The sequence below is a fragment of the Rhinolophus sinicus genome, linkage group LG06 (genome assembly GCF_036562045.2).
Source record: "Rhinolophus sinicus isolate RSC01 linkage group LG06, ASM3656204v1, whole genome shotgun sequence".
Lineage (NCBI taxonomy): Eukaryota > Metazoa > Chordata > Mammalia > Chiroptera > Rhinolophidae > Rhinolophus > Rhinolophus sinicus.
Genome location: NC_133756.1, coordinates 162,342,458 through 162,360,237, shown reverse-complemented (window position 1 = coordinate 162,360,237; position 17,780 = coordinate 162,342,458). Strand labels below are relative to the sequence as shown.

General features: G+C 56.3%; 1 protein-coding gene across 1 annotated transcript in view; it reads right to left on the bottom strand.

Moving 5' to 3' along the window:
* LRP5 (LDL receptor related protein 5) overlaps positions 1 to 17,780 on the bottom strand; it is a 104,579-nt gene that overhangs the window by 5,290 nt on the left and 81,509 nt on the right. Inside the window, exons 14-21 of the mRNA XM_074336834.1 lie at positions 15,221 to 15,429; positions 14,125 to 14,315; positions 13,322 to 13,531; positions 10,346 to 10,471; positions 6,705 to 6,941; positions 4,621 to 4,731; positions 3,230 to 3,466; positions 2,107 to 2,246 (exon numbers count right to left, since the gene is read on the bottom strand). Coding sequence (XP_074192935.1) covers positions 2,107 to 2,246; positions 3,230 to 3,466; positions 4,621 to 4,731; positions 6,705 to 6,941; positions 10,346 to 10,471; positions 13,322 to 13,531; positions 14,125 to 14,315; positions 15,221 to 15,429 — 1,461 coding nt within the window. The remainder of the gene's footprint in view (positions 1 to 2,106; positions 2,247 to 3,229; positions 3,467 to 4,620; positions 4,732 to 6,704; positions 6,942 to 10,345; positions 10,472 to 13,321; positions 13,532 to 14,124; positions 14,316 to 15,220; positions 15,430 to 17,780) is intronic.

Below are 17,780 nucleotides of genomic sequence, written 5' to 3'. Positions count from 1 at the left end.
GTTGAAACCTACCCACTAATGTGACATTTAGAGGTGCGCTTTTGGGAGGTGAGTAGGTCATGAGGGTGGGGCCCTCTCAAATGGGGTCAGTGTCCTCACAAGAAGAGACCCCAGACAGCTCCCTTCTGCCATGAGAGGACCAGACGGCCACCTGTGACCCCAGAACTGGGCCCTCACCAGACACCCAGTCTGCCAGTGCCTTGGTCTTGGGATTCCCAGCCTCCAGAATTGTGAAAAACAGTTTGCTGTCAAGCCGCCTGGTCTGTGATAATTTTGTTAGAGCAGCACGAACGGACTGACACAACCGTAGGGACGGGAGATGCTCCCACTGGAGAAAACTGGTGAACGGAACTTCGCTGAATTATTTCTTGCAACCGCGTGTAAGTCTACAGTGGTCTCAAAGGAAAAAGGAAAACAATTACTCCCTTTGCTGGAAAACTAAAGTCCATGCTCTTGAATACTCGCTTAAGTACACATTACCCAGGGAAGACGCACAGAAACTCTCAACGGGAACCTCCAGGGGGGTTCCTGCTCGGGGTCGGGGTGGGGGGTCCCTCTTTTCACTGTATATTGTATTGTGCCTTGTGAATTCTGTACCATGAACATATATTACTGACGCAAAATCATGTTAATTTAAAAATAGCTGGCTTTGCGTGGGGTTTCTTTCTAGGTGATGAAAATGTTCTAAAATTAACGATGGCGATGGCTGCACATATCTGTGAATGTACTAAAAACTACTGAATCCTACAGTTTAGGTGGGTGGACTGTATGGTATGTGAATTATATAAAAAAAAATAGTTGGCTGGTCAGAGTTGTCTCTTGCTTCCTGATGAGGTCCCCCGGCTCCCAGCAGAGCCTAGAGACACAGAAGCCAGTTTCCTGAGCCTCCCGGGACCTGCATGGAGGGTCCAGGGGGCTGCTTCTAGGGACAAGCTCAGTCTTACATGGGATTCTGGTGCTTTTGGCTAGTTACGTGGAGCAGGGGAGAGTCAGAGAATAGGGAGGACGAGAGGAACGATGGTGACTATTCTAAACTCCAGGATTCTGGCTCCTTGTTTCCTCTGCCCCTAAATATAGTCAGACCCCGAGCCTCCAGGAGACGAGTTCCTGTCCTGCGAACCCAAGATAATGACCTCTGCTGCCTCCTCCCCTCCCAGGGCCTGCCACAGTCAGGTGCAACACCCCAGATATGAGAGACATTCAGACGGGCAGGAGAGCCAGCCCTGGCTGGTGGGGCTCGCTGGAGACCCCACAAAAAGCTCAAGGGGCTGTCCTCACTGAAGAAAGCATACTGTTTTAAAGAATTAAAAAGCGTAGAACCAAGTCAAGTCAGACCTCGATGTTTATAAATACACAGGTTCACCTACCTCCTTGCATCAAGCTCACCCCGGTTAGCCTGGAGCTGATGGAAATTTGGGGTCCCCCAGCTAGTCTCAGAGAGAGTCCCCACATGGGATGCTGCAGGGCGCTCGGGCCCTGGGGGCTTCAGTGTTTCACCCTCTGTATGATCATTTCGCTCTGGCATGTGGCTTGGCTAGGGTGAGCCCGACCCTGCCTGGGCTGCCAGAAGCTCCAAGGAGCATTTCAGCCACACAAGTCCCCTCAAGAGTGTCTGTCCTTCAGAAAACAACCCAGTTATTTTCTGTGAACAAGCAAGCCTTGGTAGGAAAGTGGGGTGTCCCTGGGGAGAACGCTGAGGGGGAGCTTGCAACAAGCACACCTGAGCACCCCGCCCAGATGTGCCCTACAGAGGCAGCCATAGGCGGGCGGGCCTGTGTGGAACAGAGACCGCTACCCGGACACTAAAATGCCCAACAGCCACCCTGGGAGGCTGGATGATGGGTGAGACTTCTGCTCTATAGATTGTTGTATTGTTTCTAGATTGTCCATAATAAATAAGGAGTACCCTTTTCTAAATTGGAAACAATATCGCTGAAGAGGAAAATGACAGGGTCTGGAGAGAAAGGAAAGTCAACGTTCTCACCATTCTGTAAGGAGGGATAGCTAATTCCAGAAATCCTGAGGTCATTTTTTAAGGAGTGCCCCCTGGTCAGCCACTGGTGGTGAGGACCTCCAGCCAGCCAGGCCTCCCCCCACCCCACTCACCGGTGGGTACAGTGTGGCCTTGGTGCTGGACGAGCTGCTGGACGAGGCTCCAGTGACATGGTTCCGGTCGTAGAGGGGCACCCCGCCCCGGCCCCCCATCAGGCTCACGGAGCTCATCATGGACTTGCCGCATGAGATGCCTGCCAGGCCAGGGGGACAAGCAGGTCAGGCTGGGGCACCCCACAGACACGGCGGGTCCTCCTCAGCTCCAGCCACCCACAGGACCAGGTTCAGGTGGATAAGTCCTGTCTGAGGTGTGTCCGACCTCCCCACCGCCCCAGGTCCTCTGCCCACCACAGGTGTGAGCCTTAGCTGTAAAATGGGGAGACGCACAGCACCTCCCGTAGGGGCCGCTGTGAGCCTGTAGGAAGGAACTCAAGGTCTCAGCACAGAGCCGCCTGGCACAGACACGGCCCTGCTTGGGGGCTGCTGCAACAGTGACCAAGCCAGCACCTCGGGCCTCTCGGAGCTGCTGAGACCCCCTGACAACCCCACCCCCCCAAGAAGAATCAGGGCCCCAACAAGGCTGGCTCTGGGCAGGGCGTTGAGAAAGGAGAGAGGGACCCAGGGCTGGACAGGCCCTGGAGCTGACCTCTTGGGCTCAGCACTGACTAAGCCCACCTTCTCTGTGAAGTGAACCAGTGTGGTTCAGCCTGGCGTGGGACCAGGGCATCTATACACATGGCCTCTCAGGTTTGTGGCTCTGTGGACCATACCACAGAGTCACTATAACTGCACAGCCAAGTCCAAACCGTGCTCAGGGCAAAACTGCTTGTTATATATGCCGACTCCTTTGATGCTACAGAAAACCCAGCTGCCCTCCACGGATGACTCAAGACACACCCCACAAGAATATTGAAGGTCAAGTCCAAAGAGCTGTCCCCACACTTCCAAGGCCAAAGGGCGGGTCATAGCTGTGCAGGCCTCTGTGTTGAGAAGGACGCTGATACCAAGGACAGGTGCCACAGTAGAGCCTGAGTGCTGTGATCGATTAGTAATGTCTGCCATGTGCACAGCAAGGGCCATGGTAGCGGCACTCCTGATCTACTCATCCCACATCCTGTCCAGACTACTCTCCCCATCTCTGCCCAGGGCCCTTGCACACACCTCTCAGGCTCCTTACCTGTGAAGGGACCATGCTGTGAGGCGCCTGGGGCTATGAAATTGAGGGGCACGTGGGGGGTCCCACTGACGTACTCATGTGGGAAGGGCCCGTTGGCCCCTGTGTAGCGCTGACACACCACACGCTGGCAAACAAAGTAGACCCCGCCCATGACGAAGAGCGAGAGGATGATGCCAATGACAGGCCCGATGGCACTGCTGTGGGCTGGGGCATCATCCGAGGACGGCTTGGAGATTTCTGCCAGGGGACAGAGGATAGGTGGTCATCGTTAACCACAAAAGAACAGGCGCCTGTGGGGAGCCACCATGTACCCTGCAGGGGCTGGTTCTGCCCAGGCCCAGCACCCACGGGTGTAGGGAATAAAGAAGGGGGGCTATGGGGTGCTGGGGAGCCATGCTGACCTCAGTACCTCTGACCCGCTGCCCCCTTGGCCTGTCCGGAGTGCCCTCCTTCTGCTCTGTCTGGCTAAGCTCTACCTACGTCCCAACGGCCCCTCAGGGGTGACTCCCCTGTCATCCCCTTGTCCAGGGGCTCTCGGTGGTGGCTAGAAGTGTATATACCAGATGCTTCCGTGAGTCATGAGCGTGGCCAGGACGCCCTTGGAGCTGGTTATGATTTGCTGACCAGCAGGCTGCAGATGTGGGGACAGGTGGATGGAGCCTGGTGTCTCCCAGCCTACGTAGCAGTGGACTTCAGCCATGCACAGGGGCTGGGCGAACAGGCAGACCACGGGCCCAGGGCCTTCACCAGCAGGGCTCACTAAGTTCCACAGAAATCCTGAGTGGGGGCACTGTGAGGGGCAGAGTGTGACAGGGCCTGGACTCGTGGGGCTCAGCCCAACCCATAAAGCCAGGAGCCAGCTCAGGGGAACCTCTGGGCACCCCGTGTGTGGCACTGCCAGGTGGGGGTGCTCCTTGAACATGGTCCACTATCAAAGCCACCAGCCCTTGATAGGCAATCTTTGATTCCGACAGGATGGGAACTGGAATGCGGGCTCTAGATTCAACTTGGACACAGCCCTGTCATCCGGGGGCGATCTTACTGCCTGACAGATGTTGCTGAGTGAGGTCCTGGGCAGCAGAATGATGCGTCCCACTCAGGCCTGGCCTGGCATAATCAAGGGGGCCTGCCTCTGTGCCTCTGTGCCTCTGTCCCAGCTGAAATGCCTCAGAGCTCAGAGTCTCCCCCTCCTCTCCCAGCTCAGCCTCCCAGCTGCCTCCACCTCCAGGAAGGCTTCCCTGCCTCCCCCCGAAGGCCAAGTACTCCCAACCTCCTAGCCCCCTTAAACACGGCCCCCAGTATGTTTCCTTCCTCTAGACCCCACACTCCTGGGCAAAACCCCAGCACTGGAGGGAGACCTCCCACCCCCACCCTCTGGGAATCCGGCTCACCGCACATGAGCTCATCAGAACCATCGATACAGTCGGGGAAGGAATCGCACTGCTGCTTGATGAGGACGCACTGGCCACTGGCACACCGGAACTGGTTGGGCAGGCAGACGGCTGTAAGAAGCGGGTCTTTCATTCAGAGAAGCTGGCAGGCTTGCGTGGCTCCCTGCCCCGCCACCCGGGACCCAACAACAAAGGTCTGGGCTCCAAATTCAGAGTGGACAAAGGGGACCCATTCCAGGACTGGGGTTGGAGACAGGTCATGGCAAACCCATTCTTCCCCTTCCCCTTGCTGACCCCTGTTCCAAGGCCTCCTCAGGGCCGGGCTCAGGACTGGCAGGGAAGACACCTTAACAACCCACCGGGAGGTACTGACCAGACTCCTCCCACACGGCACCAGGACTAACCAAGGCTCTCCCAGATCACAGGGCAGGTGAGAGCCAACTAGAGCACGGCCCACAAGGAGCCTTGGCTCCCTAGAGTGTGTGGGGCAGGGGACAGGTGACGTCTCAGCAGAGCCACTATGACGGTAAAAGCATCCCACGCAAGTGACCAATGCAGCTCACAGCCTTTGGGGGTGGGAGGAAGCAAAACGCTGGGTACTGACTGCTGCGGCCGCCTCCCTTCCTGCTCCCAGACACTGTCCTCGAAGAAGCTACAGCCCCACCAGGAAGGCAGCTGCCTGGGGCCTCAGCCGTCAAGCACACTTGCTGTCTCAGCTCCCCACCTGTCCTACCCCAGATGCCCCGCTCTGAGAACTGGAGACAAGGGACCCTGTCCTCAGGGTGGGTGGGACCATTTGCTGTTAACCGAGCAGGGAAGGAAGCTCTCAAAACAGAGGGTGGAGCCCAGAGCCTGCACTAGGGGCCTGCTCTCGGCTCTGTCAGCAGTGGGAGGAGGCAGGGGACAGTTCCTACTCGTGGCTCCTGCCATCCTCTGAGATGGAGGCCACAACACGGTGCCGGGGCAGGGGCTGTAGCAGCACTCAGCAAGTATTTCTGTAAAGGGCCAGATAGTAGGTATTTGGGCATCGAGGACCATAGGTCTCTATCGTAACTGCACCAAGCCCAGCCACAGACAATAAGGAAACGAATGAGCCTGGCTGCATCCCAATCAAACTTTATTTACCAAAAAAGTGCTGGTCTGGATTTTGCCCTCAGGCCAGTTTCCCAACCTCTGGTCTAAAGCCTCCATCAAATTCTCAAAGTGTTTATCAGCTGAAAAGACTTAACAACTGTGGCTTTATAGAAACATCTAGGGAAACGGCCCCCAAGCCTTCATCGTCCACAGAAAGGCTGCTCATCATGAATGGGGATGGTGGGTTACCTAAAACAGGACCTGGTGGCTATGGGGGAGGCAGTAAGAATGACCCATTGACAGCTAAGTGGCAGTCGTGGGGCCGTGGTGCTGACAACATGTGGTTAGGAACCAACTGAGTAGGCCATTTATAAAAGGAAAACTCAGAGGGGTCACAGAGGTAGATGTATCACTGTCGAGGTCTAAAGGAAGATCCTGCTGGTCAGAGTGGATCTGGCACGAGTCTTTGTTAACTCCTGGTTTAATGGGTTGCTAGCGACCACCCAGGGGTTATCCCACAGACTGCTGGGTGGATGACAGCACTGTCTTTTGGGATGGGGATTTACCAAGGTGTAAGCCATGGAAATCCAGCCAACTACTGGATTTGCCTTGGATTTCTGTAAAACTCTTGACCAAATGAGAGAAGGCAAGACTGACTCTTACAGTCTGCCTTCAAGCCAAAGTGCTTGGCAGAACCGGATGGGGGCAAATGGCAGGGTTTTCCTCATTGGCCTGAAACTAACTTATTTTCCTCCCAAGCTGAGGAGGACCTGGTGATTCCGCTCTGGGGAAAGGTTTCACAGAGACCCTACCCGGTGCGGGCAGACAGAGCCCCAGCTGGGCACTCTGGAGGGCAGAACAAGTGGCTTCATGGGAACTGCACTGCTCTAGGGAGGGGCAATCAGGGACGGGGCCTGTGTGGGCGGGGCCCGTGTGGGCGGGCCTTGTGGGCGGGGCCTTGTGGGCGGGACCTTGTGGGCGGGGCAGGGGAAGGGAAGAGGGTGCCTCACCATCGCAATCGGCCTCGTCTGAGCGGTCCTGGCAGTCGGCCTCGCCATCGCAGCGCAGTCGCAGGTCCACACACTGGCCACGCGCGCAGGGGAACTGGGCGGCCGAGCACACAGGACAGCCCTCCTCGTCGCTCTGGTCGTCACACTCGGGGAAGCCGTCGCAGCGCCAAGCCCCGGGGATGCAGTCGATCTCCCCCGTGGCACAGGCGAACTGGTCCGGGGAGCAGGTGGGAGGCTCTGGGGAAGACAGAAACACCATCACTGGCAGCCCCGCCCCACGCAAAGAAATCCCGGCGATGCGCGTCTGGTGCTGCATCGTCTAGTGTGTCCTGTCAGCTGACGCTGCCCTGGCGTAAGATGAAGGTGGGAGTAATAAACGTTTGCTGAAAGAAGACGTGACTTTTGCTGTTTTTTCACTGTGGAGGGAAAAGAGGCTAATTGGGACCGTGAACTTTAAGTAGCAGGCACTACACCGCATACAGCGGGAAACGCTCCAGGCTGGGAACTCAGCTGTGACCGCTGGGAAGCAGGGGCAGACCTCTTCTGCTAGGGGTCCTGTCTGTCCCTTCTGCTGGAGCCTGCCTTTGCCGCCTCCAGCCCCAGGCCCGGCTGTCAGTCCAGTGCATCGAGTGTGTGCATGGTGGCCCGGCCACGCCTGAGTGTCCACTGCACCCAGTGGGTCAGCAAGCAGGTGGTCAGCACCCACATCTGTAACAGGGCTGGGCGGCTGGAGCAGTGAGCTGGAATTCTGCAGGTGGCCAGCATGCCCATGGGCACAGAGGGGGCTGGCAGAGGATCTGGGCACCTTACGAAAGAGTGGGCTAAGAAAAGGCAGGAGGGTGAGGATACCATAGCGGGTGCAAAGTGGGTGAGGAAGGGGAGGCAAGGCTCCCAGGTGGAGGGAGTCGTGTGTGGGTACTGAGTTCCGAGAGCAGAGGACAGCAGACCTGGCGCCACCTCCTACCAGGTGACCACGGTGGGTCAGTCCACCCCTCAGAGCCAACTTCCTCAGCACAGGCCAAGGGCAGTAGTGCTCAGTGAGTGGCATTTTTCTGGAGTCTGGCATGTAGATGGGCACAGAGGCGGGGGCACCAGCAGAGAGAAGCGAGAGAGCCCCATGGCTTCAGTCTGCCCATTTCCGGGGGGGGGGGTCCCATCACCATCCCTCCCCTCCTTTGTGTGGGAAATCACAGAAAACTGAGGCCGGGAAATAGGCCAGAACTTCATTTCAAAGTTTAACAACAGTCCTCAATGCTCTGGAAACCTGATTAAGGAAAAAAGTATTGGTTTCCCGCAGCAACAATGCACCTAAGCCTTGACATTTGGAACCTGTGTAACTGCCAGGTTCACACCAAGCTGAACGGGATATGTGTGGGGAAGGGAATGTGAGCAAACACAAAAAGAAGCCTGGCTGTCCCCACTGAGCACGGCCACAAAGGACACACCAGGGCCAGTAGAAGCCTGGGTGCCCATGACATCCAAAGGGAGCCAGGGACGATGTCTGCATGCTGAGCCACCAACAAAGGACACACGCAGAGGCTGGCCACGGCAACATATATGTGGACAGGGGTCCCCGCCCCACTTCAGCTCCCAAAGACCCTGTGCCTATTGTTTTGACTGACCCCCTATCCAGGAAAAAAAAGGGTCCATGACCCCCTTGTGGGGTCAAGCTCTGATTTCTGCAGGGCCGGCAGCCGTGGCTGGAGGGTGAGGGTGGGATGAGGGTGGGGGGGATTGGACAGACCTGGGGTTGTGCCCAGGCTCCCCTCTGCCGCTGTGTAACCTGACGGACCCACCCCCAAGCTCCTAGAGCCTCCATTTTCCCATCTCTAAAACAGAAACAGCCACCCTACTTCACAGGCTCCATCACAAGAAGTAACCGAGGTAGTCGGGTAAGAGCACACACGTGTGTGTGCGTGTGTGCACGTTTGCATGTGGGGGCTGTGCCTGGCTCAGGAGGGGCTCAAACAGCATTGGCAGTGGCAATGCTGAGAACACTGAGGCCACATGGTTGTTCCTTGCCCGTCTGGCTCCCACCATTTCACAAGGGTCCATGTCACTTCCCGAGAACCTGTGGCCCCTTAGCCTTCTGTGATCTCCCCAGAGAGGTGGCCATGGAAGAATAAAGACAGGTAGACAGTAAACACACGTCTTATGGGCCGCGAGTAGGGGTCTGGGCTTCCTCAAATCTGGAGGGCTACAGCCCGGGGAGGAGGGAGAAGGAGGGGACAATGGACAGAGAAGCACGTCCTCTGTGTGGAGGCACATAGCTGGGTCCTGGGGACAGCCGAGCGCTTTGCATAGCTCTCTCCACAGAGGGTTCTTCGCCAGGGCAGCGTGGCCATTTGTGGGAGCTGCACAGCCACTCTCAGGCCATAAAGCCTCGTGCGTCCGGAACTGCAAGTTGGAGACAAGCCACAAGGAAGCTCAGGAGAGTCAAGGTGGCTCCCACCAGGGGGCAGTCACAAAATGTCCCCTCTGCTCTTGGCCTAGTTCTCTGGTGTTTGCAGTGTGAGGCAGGGCAGGAGAAAACTCCAGAAGGACAGGCCCTGTGGTCCCACTCCCCGAGCTACCAATGACCAGTTTCTACCAGGGCACAACAAGCTCCAGAGAAGAACAGGCCCCATGTATTGTGAGACCATCTGCTGTGTGGGGGACACAGTGAGGGTATGAGGGGGGTTAGGACAGGGTGAAGCCTGATTCCCAGGAGCTCACGGAGGAGAAGGAGAGATGAGAGGACCCAAGGTCACCTAGGGGCGCTGGGGGCAGTAGAGATGAAGCTCTGGGAGCTGGGCTTCATCATGGTGACAGTAACAGTTGTCACTTTTTGTTACTGCTTCTATCCCCACAACTAATAGCAACTGGCATTCCCATGTGCCATATATCAGGGACCATTCAGAGTGCTTTTACTCAATTCCCTCCCTCCCTCCCTCACAGGAGGCTCAATTGATCAGCCTGGGGTCACTCAGCTTGGAAGTGGTTGAGCTGGGATTTGACCCAGGTCTGTCTGATTCTTGTCTACTCCCCACAAAGCTGCAGGAAAAGAGGACCAGGGGCCTGCCCAGTGGCTCAGGTGGTTGGAGCACCGTGCTCCTAACGCTGAGGTCACTGGTTCAATTCCCACATAGGCCAGTGAGCTGCGCCCTCTACAACTAAGATTGTGAACAACAGCTCTCCCTGGCACTGGGCTGCTGTGAGCAGCTGGAGGCTACCGTGTGCTGCCATGAGCGGCCGGTGGCCAGAGTGAGTGGCCGGCGGCCAGTGTGAGCGTCCGGCAGCCATCGTGAGAGGCCGGTAGCCATCGTGAGCAGCCAGCAACCAGCGAGAGCTGCCGTGAGCTGCTGTGAGTGGCCGACCGACGACTGGTGACCGACGGCCTCAGCCAGTAGGAGTGCAAGGCTCATAATACCAGCATGGGTCAGGGAGCTGTGCCCTACACAACTAGACTGAGAAACAACAGCTTGACCCGGAGTGGGGTGTGGGGGGAGGCAGAAGGGGGGGGAAAAAAAAGGATGGCAAATGAAGAGACAGTCTGCTTTGGAAATTGAATGCCATAGGGACCGTGATTTTAAAAGGATGCCAGGCAGAGAAATCAAGTCCCTGTCCACGTTCCCAACAGAAAGCACTGAGGTCACACCTACCACCACAGGTCAGCAGGTTCTGCAGGAGCACGAGGTGTACTGGGCAGGAGCATCGTGGCGTCCCGTCACCCTTGGCAATGCAGATGTGGGAGCAGCCGCCGTTGTCCCGGGCACATGGGTGGGCTGCTGCAGAGACAAAAAGAGGCGGAGGTCAGGCTCCGCCTCCCACTCCCACCGCAGGACCAACCCCGAGGGTGGCGGGGATGTGGGCCAGGCCAGCACTCACAAGAACTGGCACTCCTGTAGGCCAGGCTCCTACTTGATTCCCAGGGCAGCCTACGGAGTCTGTTTCTAGTGACACTGCATTTTGCAGATGAGGAAACAGAGGCCAAAAGCAGTTACAGAACTTGCCCAGGTGCCACTGAGCCCACATGGTTACTCCATACTGCCGCCTGTCTGTCTCCTGTAGCATAGCAGGCTGAGTAGGATATGTCCACATCCGAAAGACTGGAATCTGTGAGTATGACCTTATTTGGGAAAAAGGTCTTTCCAGATGTAATCCAGTTAGGGATCTGGAGCTGAGGTCATTCTGGATTATCTGAATGGGTCCTCAATCCAGTGACAAGTGTCCTTATAGAAGACACAGGGCAGAAGGCCATGTGATGACAGAGGCAGAGATTGGAGAAATGCAGCATAAGGAATGCCTGCAACCACAGAAAGCAGAAGGGGCAAGAACCACCCCTCCCAGAGCCTCCAGCGGGAGCGCAGCCCTGCAGACAACTTGACTTCAGACGTCTCACATCCAGAACTGAGGGAGAATACATCTCTGTTGCTTTAAGTCACCCAGTTTGTGGTGACTTGTTCCAGGGGCTGCAGGAAACTAATACACAGGGGAGTGAAAACAGCAGGCTAGGGAACCCTGGGGAGCTCACCGATTTCTATGTAACCAACAATGCGTCCAACCCAAGTGACAGGAGGGAGCCTGGGAGGGTGGCTGACCTCCCTCAAGTGAGAGAAAAGACAGACAGCACTCAGCTCCCCACCCCCACCAAAAAAATCACAGTTGTCCCTCCTCAACCTCGAGGATTAGGTGTCCTTAAAATGGCAGACGCCATGCTTTAGAGCAGGGGTCAGCCAACTTTTTCTGTAAACAAGTTCATAATTTTGGCTTTATGGGCCAGACCGTCTGTCACAACTCCTCAAGCCTGCCAGCTGTGATGGCAAAGCCGCCGGTACAAAGGACACATAAACCAGTGCGTGTGGCTGTGCTCCAATGAAAACTTCATTCACAAAATCTAGCTGTGGCCCACGGGCTGCATCGTGCTACCTGGTTTGGAGTTTAGCTGTGGGATCTTCTAGGGAAGCAGGCTGGGTGACTCACGTCCGAAACAAACACGGGATTTCCTGCCCTCACTCAAAACGAGGAGCCGCTCCATGCCACCTTCGACACTGCGTATCAGTGCTCACAGGATGTCCCCAATTTCCACCCCCATCTCTGCACAATGTACTCTTCCTGACCCTCTCGTCCCCTCAGGTCCAAGGAGCTGCCAGTCAGTGCACCTGGATTTCTGCCAACACCAACAGGTCTGGACATTCATGGGCTCAACACTCACCATCGTCCTGACCACCTGCAGCCATTCTGAAGGCCGTGACACCCAGTAACCCATGACTTAGCTGGGGACGGTGTAAGGGACCAGGCAAACACAGTCATTCTAACCCATATCCACAAGTGCCTCAGTTATCTGGAAACTGTTTACCTAACAACTTCACTTATCCAGGACCCAGTCAAAAACCCACAAGAGTAGAAACTGGCCACCAAGTAGTCAACACAAAGTGACCAATTCACTGCGTCAGTGGTCAGGCCCCGCTCTGAGCAGGGAGCCCAACAACCTCACTCAGACCCATGTGTTTGTACCTGACACATGATTCTAATGAATGTGGTTGCCAATTTGCACAGCCCACCGGAGGAAAGCAGCACACAGGCCAGGGGCTAAAACATGGCCGCTGGCCTCACATCCAAGTGCCAGCTGACAGGGAAAAGGTAAGACCCTCTCTGAGCCCTACCGTCCTCAACTATAAAGTAGAATTGTTGTGAAATGCACATCATGTAATAATACAGTGAGCCCAGGGCCTGGGAGGAAGGAGTCACAACACAGCACAGCCAATGGAGACCCACGGGTAGAAGCTCATCCACTGAGAGAAGGACACCTGAGCCCAGTGACAGCCGAAAAATGAGTAGGAGTTACTGAGCCGGAGAAGGAAGGAAAGGTGATCAGACAGATGAGCTCTGGGAACAGACACACGGCCAGTGGTGGGGCGAGGGGCAGGGAGAGGCTAGCGAGTGGGACATCCCCCAGGGCCGTGAAGGGCACCATGAAAGTGGCCAGACGGCAGGCGTCACAGGACAGGGAACAGCCCTGTCCACCCCGCTGGTGGCCCAGGTGTATTTACTGAATAAAGAGCGAGGAGACAGGTAGACCCTTACACACACTACAGCCATGGAGGGAGGGGGTGGAGAACAAGAGGTCCCAGGGGTAGAGGTTCCTCTCTCCCAGGCCCTTGAGAACAACCAGGCTGTGGTAGGCAGAATCCTAAACGCCCCCCAGTTGCCCACCCTAACCCCCAGTGCAGGGGATGTGATGGGCTATCATGTCCATGGTTTCGCAGATGTCATTAAGATTATTAGTCAGTTGACTAGAGTTCACCAAAAGGGAGAATAGTCTAAAGATGGGCAAATCTAATTACAGGCCCTTGAAAAGCAGAGCAGGTCCCCAGGTGGTCGTAGACGAGGAAGTCAGAGATTCGGATCTGTCTCTGAGAGGGAGGGGAGCACGAGGTGAGGACCTGAGGTGCGTCCAGGAGCTGAGGGTGGTGTCCAGAGGACAGCCAGAAGGAAAACGGGGCCTCAGGCTAGCACGCTCCTCTCTGTCCCTAAGGGGGCCGGTTCAGGGGTTGCTGTGCTGTGAGCACGTGACCACCCTCCCCTTGAGGACCCCCCACACGCACACATACGCTGCTGCCCACCCCCCCACATACAGAACTCCTCCAGGCTGACATCCTCCACGGCGTGGATGCCGGTCAGGTGAGCGACACGGCCCTGGACGCGCGTCCGCTTGTCCCCAGTGGTCGTCTCCACACGCTCGATCATCTGCTGCTGGCGGTCAACCCAGTAGAGGTGTTTGCCCAGCACGGTCAGGCCCACGGGCTGCACGATGTTGGCGTCCTCCAGGGTCAGGCGGTTGGCCCCTGCAAGTGGGACACGTGCCCCCCACGTTTGGCTCAGGAGAACGGAGGGTTGCCGGGGAACCTGGGGCGGATTCCCAGGAATCAGGCCGATCCGAGACCAGCCCTTGGACAGCCGTGCTCCCACTTGGGCCAAAACAATGGAGCCCAGTCACTGGTTCTGGTAAGCACAGTGCCCACCCTTCTCCCATCCCACGCATCTTATGGAAGAAAAGCCCCCCGAGGCACCGACTCTCACTCCTGTCCAGCCCAGGGGCCTCCTGGTCTAAAGCGGCCCACCTGTGAACTTGAACACAGGGGCAGAGGCTGGGATCGGACTCTGCTCTACCCCATGCTGTGGACCCCAGGCAGCTCGCTCACCCTCTCTGAGCCTCATCTCTGCGTCTGGTCCGCAGGTATCATTAGGGGCCTACATCCTGGAACTCTGGGCAGGACTGCATGAGGGGCACAGGAAGCCCCAGCACAGTGCTCGCCCCCAGGAGGTCCTTGACAAGCGTGGCCACTGCTACTGATGACACGGAAGCCCGGGCATCCCGGGGAGGCCAGACCTGTAACTGCCCAGGGACCCAATCCTGGGGGATGCCCGGGGCACAAACCTGACAGGTCGCAGCTTTCGATGCGCTTCAGGTCTGCGTCCACCCAGAAGAGCTTGCCCAGCCTGTTGTCCACCACGAGGGCCACGGGGCGGATGAGGCCCGTGGTGAAGAGGACCTCACGCTCGGTGCCGTCCAGGGCCGTGCGCTCGATCTTGGCCGCTCGGTCCTGCATGTTGGTGAAGTACAGGTACCTGTGGGGGGTTGTGGAGGGCAGGTGAGGGACAGACGCTGTGCTCTGCCGTCTCCTCAGCCAGGATCCAGCATGCTCAGCGCCACACAGCCCAGCCCCTGGCCCGCGGGCATCCAGCGGGCCTTGGCAAGGCTACCAGTCATGTGGCCCCGGCCCATCAGGGCTGGTCCCCAAGTCTGAAAAGGTCACTCCCTGTACTGGGTTGAATGGTGTACCCCCAAAATCCATGTCCACTCAGAACCTCAGAAGGTGACCTCATATGAAAATAGGGATGTAACAGATGGAATTAAGCATCAAGATGAGGCCATACTGGGTTAGGGTGAGCGCTAAATCCAATGAAAGTGTCTTCAAAAGAGAGGAGGCCACAGACACAGAACGTCGCTGTGGTAAGTGGTGGAGGGGTGCGGCCAGGAGTCAAAGAATGCTGGGGGCCCCCAGAGGCTGAGAGAGGCAGCAAGGAGCCTCCCTGGAGCCCCCAGAGGCTGAGAGGCAGGAAGGAGCCTCCCTGGAGCGTCTGGAGGGAGCACGGCCCTGCCCACACTTGACTTGGGACTTCTGGTCTCTGGCAGAGAGAGACTAAACATCTGGTGTTTTAAGCCCCCCATTTGTGGTCATTTGTTGCAACCGCCCTAGGGACTAGTACTCAAGCCACCTGCCCCTCCACAGCTGCCAAGAAGTCCCTGCGTCCATGAAGGCCAGCCTCGAGGGACCATCCGTGAATGAGTTTCCACGTCCAGCTCTGGCTGCTACGGCGGGGACCCGGGAGCCTCCTGGTCGATCAGAATGTTGGGAGCGGAAAGCCCCTCCTAGCTCCAGAGGCTGACGTTCACCAAGGGGCCTCCTGGCGCGCCCCAGCGGGATGCAGCCCCCACCCCTCAGTGCCCGCCTGCCCCTCCGGCCTCGCACCCTCGCTCAGCATTGACGACAATGGCCCTCGGCTTGTCACGGTCCCCGCGGAGCACCACGCCCATGGCGTCCCCGTTCAGCCGGTGGACATTGATGGTGTTGGTGGCCTCGCACGTCCAGAACAGCGTCCGGCTGTAGATGTCGATGCTGAGATCATGCGGCTGCCTGTCTGGGTTTTGGTTTTGGCTCAGGGAGGTCAGAACGAAAGGCTGTAAAACAGTGAGAAACGAGCACCAGCTGACGGCGTGGTGGGGAGGGCAAGGCCTCCGTTCAGGCCAAAAGTCAAAATTCCAACCTGTCAAATGGGCGCAATTGACACATGCAATCCACAGGCCCACTTGCCAGTGAAACACGGATTCCTACAGCAGCCTCAGGAAGAGCTCCGTGCTGTCCACTCGGATGTCAGGCCCACCCGTCAGAGAACCCACGGGCCCGGCTGTCAGCCTCGCACACCGGCGGCTCTCACGTTCTCTGGGTCCTGTTCTGCACGCATAAGAGGACCGCCTGACAGTTGAACAGTCAACCCGGGATCACAGGCCCCTTCTCAAGACATCTCGTCTCTTCTTGCTCGTTTTCTTAGACTTGTGCTTTTTATTAGGACCCTTAAATCTATGGGAGAGGCCAGGGGTACAAGGCCCAGTGAGGGTACAGGCCAAGCGAGGGTCCTGTGGAAGCCACGCCCAAAAGCAGCCTTTGGGACACCCGGCTGGCATCAGAGCAGCCAGCTGAGAACCACACAGCCCTCCCCAGGAGACCAACTTTACCAGCGGGCCAGTTTTATAAAACCTGAACCCCAATTTCAGCGTAAATGATAATATTTAGGCTCATGCAAAATTTGTAACTAGAATCCCATTCAACACCACAATCAACACCCTCCCCCGACCCCCTCCACCCCCGTCCTCAGCCACTTCATGAAGTTCATGGCAGCACTGTGTGCCCCACGGAGACAGGACCGAGGTGTCACGGACAGGTGAACACATAAGCAAATGAACAAGTAAGCAAAACATGGTCTCCCACCCAATGGAGCACTCCGCAGCCATGAGGAAGGAGGAAATTCTGACACATGTTACAACGTGGATGAACTCTGAGGACACTTGGCGTCGTGACATAAGCCAGAAACAGAAAGACTATGACTTTGTAAGAGCATGATTCCACTCATATGAAGGTACTTAGAGTAGCCAAATTCACAGAGACAGAAAGTCGTCCGGATGGAGCATGCCAGGGGCTGCGGGAGGGGAATGGAGAATTAGTGTGTCACGGACACAGAGATTCAGTTTGAGAGGATGAAAAGTTCTGGGGATGGATGGTGGTGACAGCCATACGACAACATGAAGGGACTTAATGCCACTGAGCCACACACTTAAAAAAGGTTAAAATGGTAAATGTTATGTGATGCCTGCTGATCACAATAAAACATTAAAATAGGAAAGAACACTGAGCCAAGTAGATAATAATTTAAAACATCATCCTTAGGGGTTGGATGCGGTGCCCGCCCCCTCAAAAGCATCTGAAGCTTAGCCAGAGACGCAGGAGGCTAACCGTGTTTCCAAATTAAATGGAAACCCAGAAGCTGCTCCTAAACGGCTTTTTCTTCCAAGGCTTTCCCACTTTTACCCAGGTATTATGAAAGAATGCTTTTGCTCAGATACCATGAAAGAACCCCGGATGAGACTCTAAGGCAATTTGCACCCTGTATTGTTCTCAGCAGGGAAATCATAGTCCGCCAATTAACACTTCCTCATTCTGGAAAGGACTCACAGTGACTGTCACCTGCACTGAGCAGGATGAAAGAAATCCATTTCCACCATTTCCAATAGGTTCTGCACACACAGAGACGGTGGTCACAGCTGCCCAGGCACAGCTGGGGCTTCACCATCCATTCAGGACACACACCTCAAAGGGTGACCTGTTGACGTCACATCGTTGCCTGCCAGATGAAGTATTTTGTTGAAAGGGGGTTCTAGCCCATCCAGACAGCACTAGCATCCAGTTCAAGGGAGGCAACGGCAAAATCTACTTGACAGATGTGAAAATCATCTGAAAATCTCCACCAACGAGCATTTCTCTGCATCACTGTCATAACAGTATCAAGATTTCACCATGATGACGTAAGCCCCTACATTGACCCCTGGATTGAGAAAAGAGAGTGTCTGGCTCTGTAGCTCTTGTAAAAGGAGTCTTTGGAAACTGGCAGGACAAGCCAAGCATGTGCTCGACCCCACAACGATGGGAGGAATGCCTGTCACCTCCCTGCCACGTGGAGATGCCAGGTGTACCCCGAGGCTGCAGTGAGAATGTCCTTCTTGGAATCGGTCACAAACCTAACATGGAAAAGCTAGAACGTGCATTTTGAAAATGCCAATGTCTTCCAGTGCAGGGATGGACCCGGGACGACCGCACAGAACAGAGATTTCACATTTGCTCCTGTACATTTCATCTGTGAGAAGCACCAGCTGAAAGCACCAGCATGGAGCCAACTAGGAACACAAGCGCACACCCCAACACCATCCGCCTCCCTGTGAGCCCCACCTCCACACTGGGGTGGTCACTTTCCGCCCCT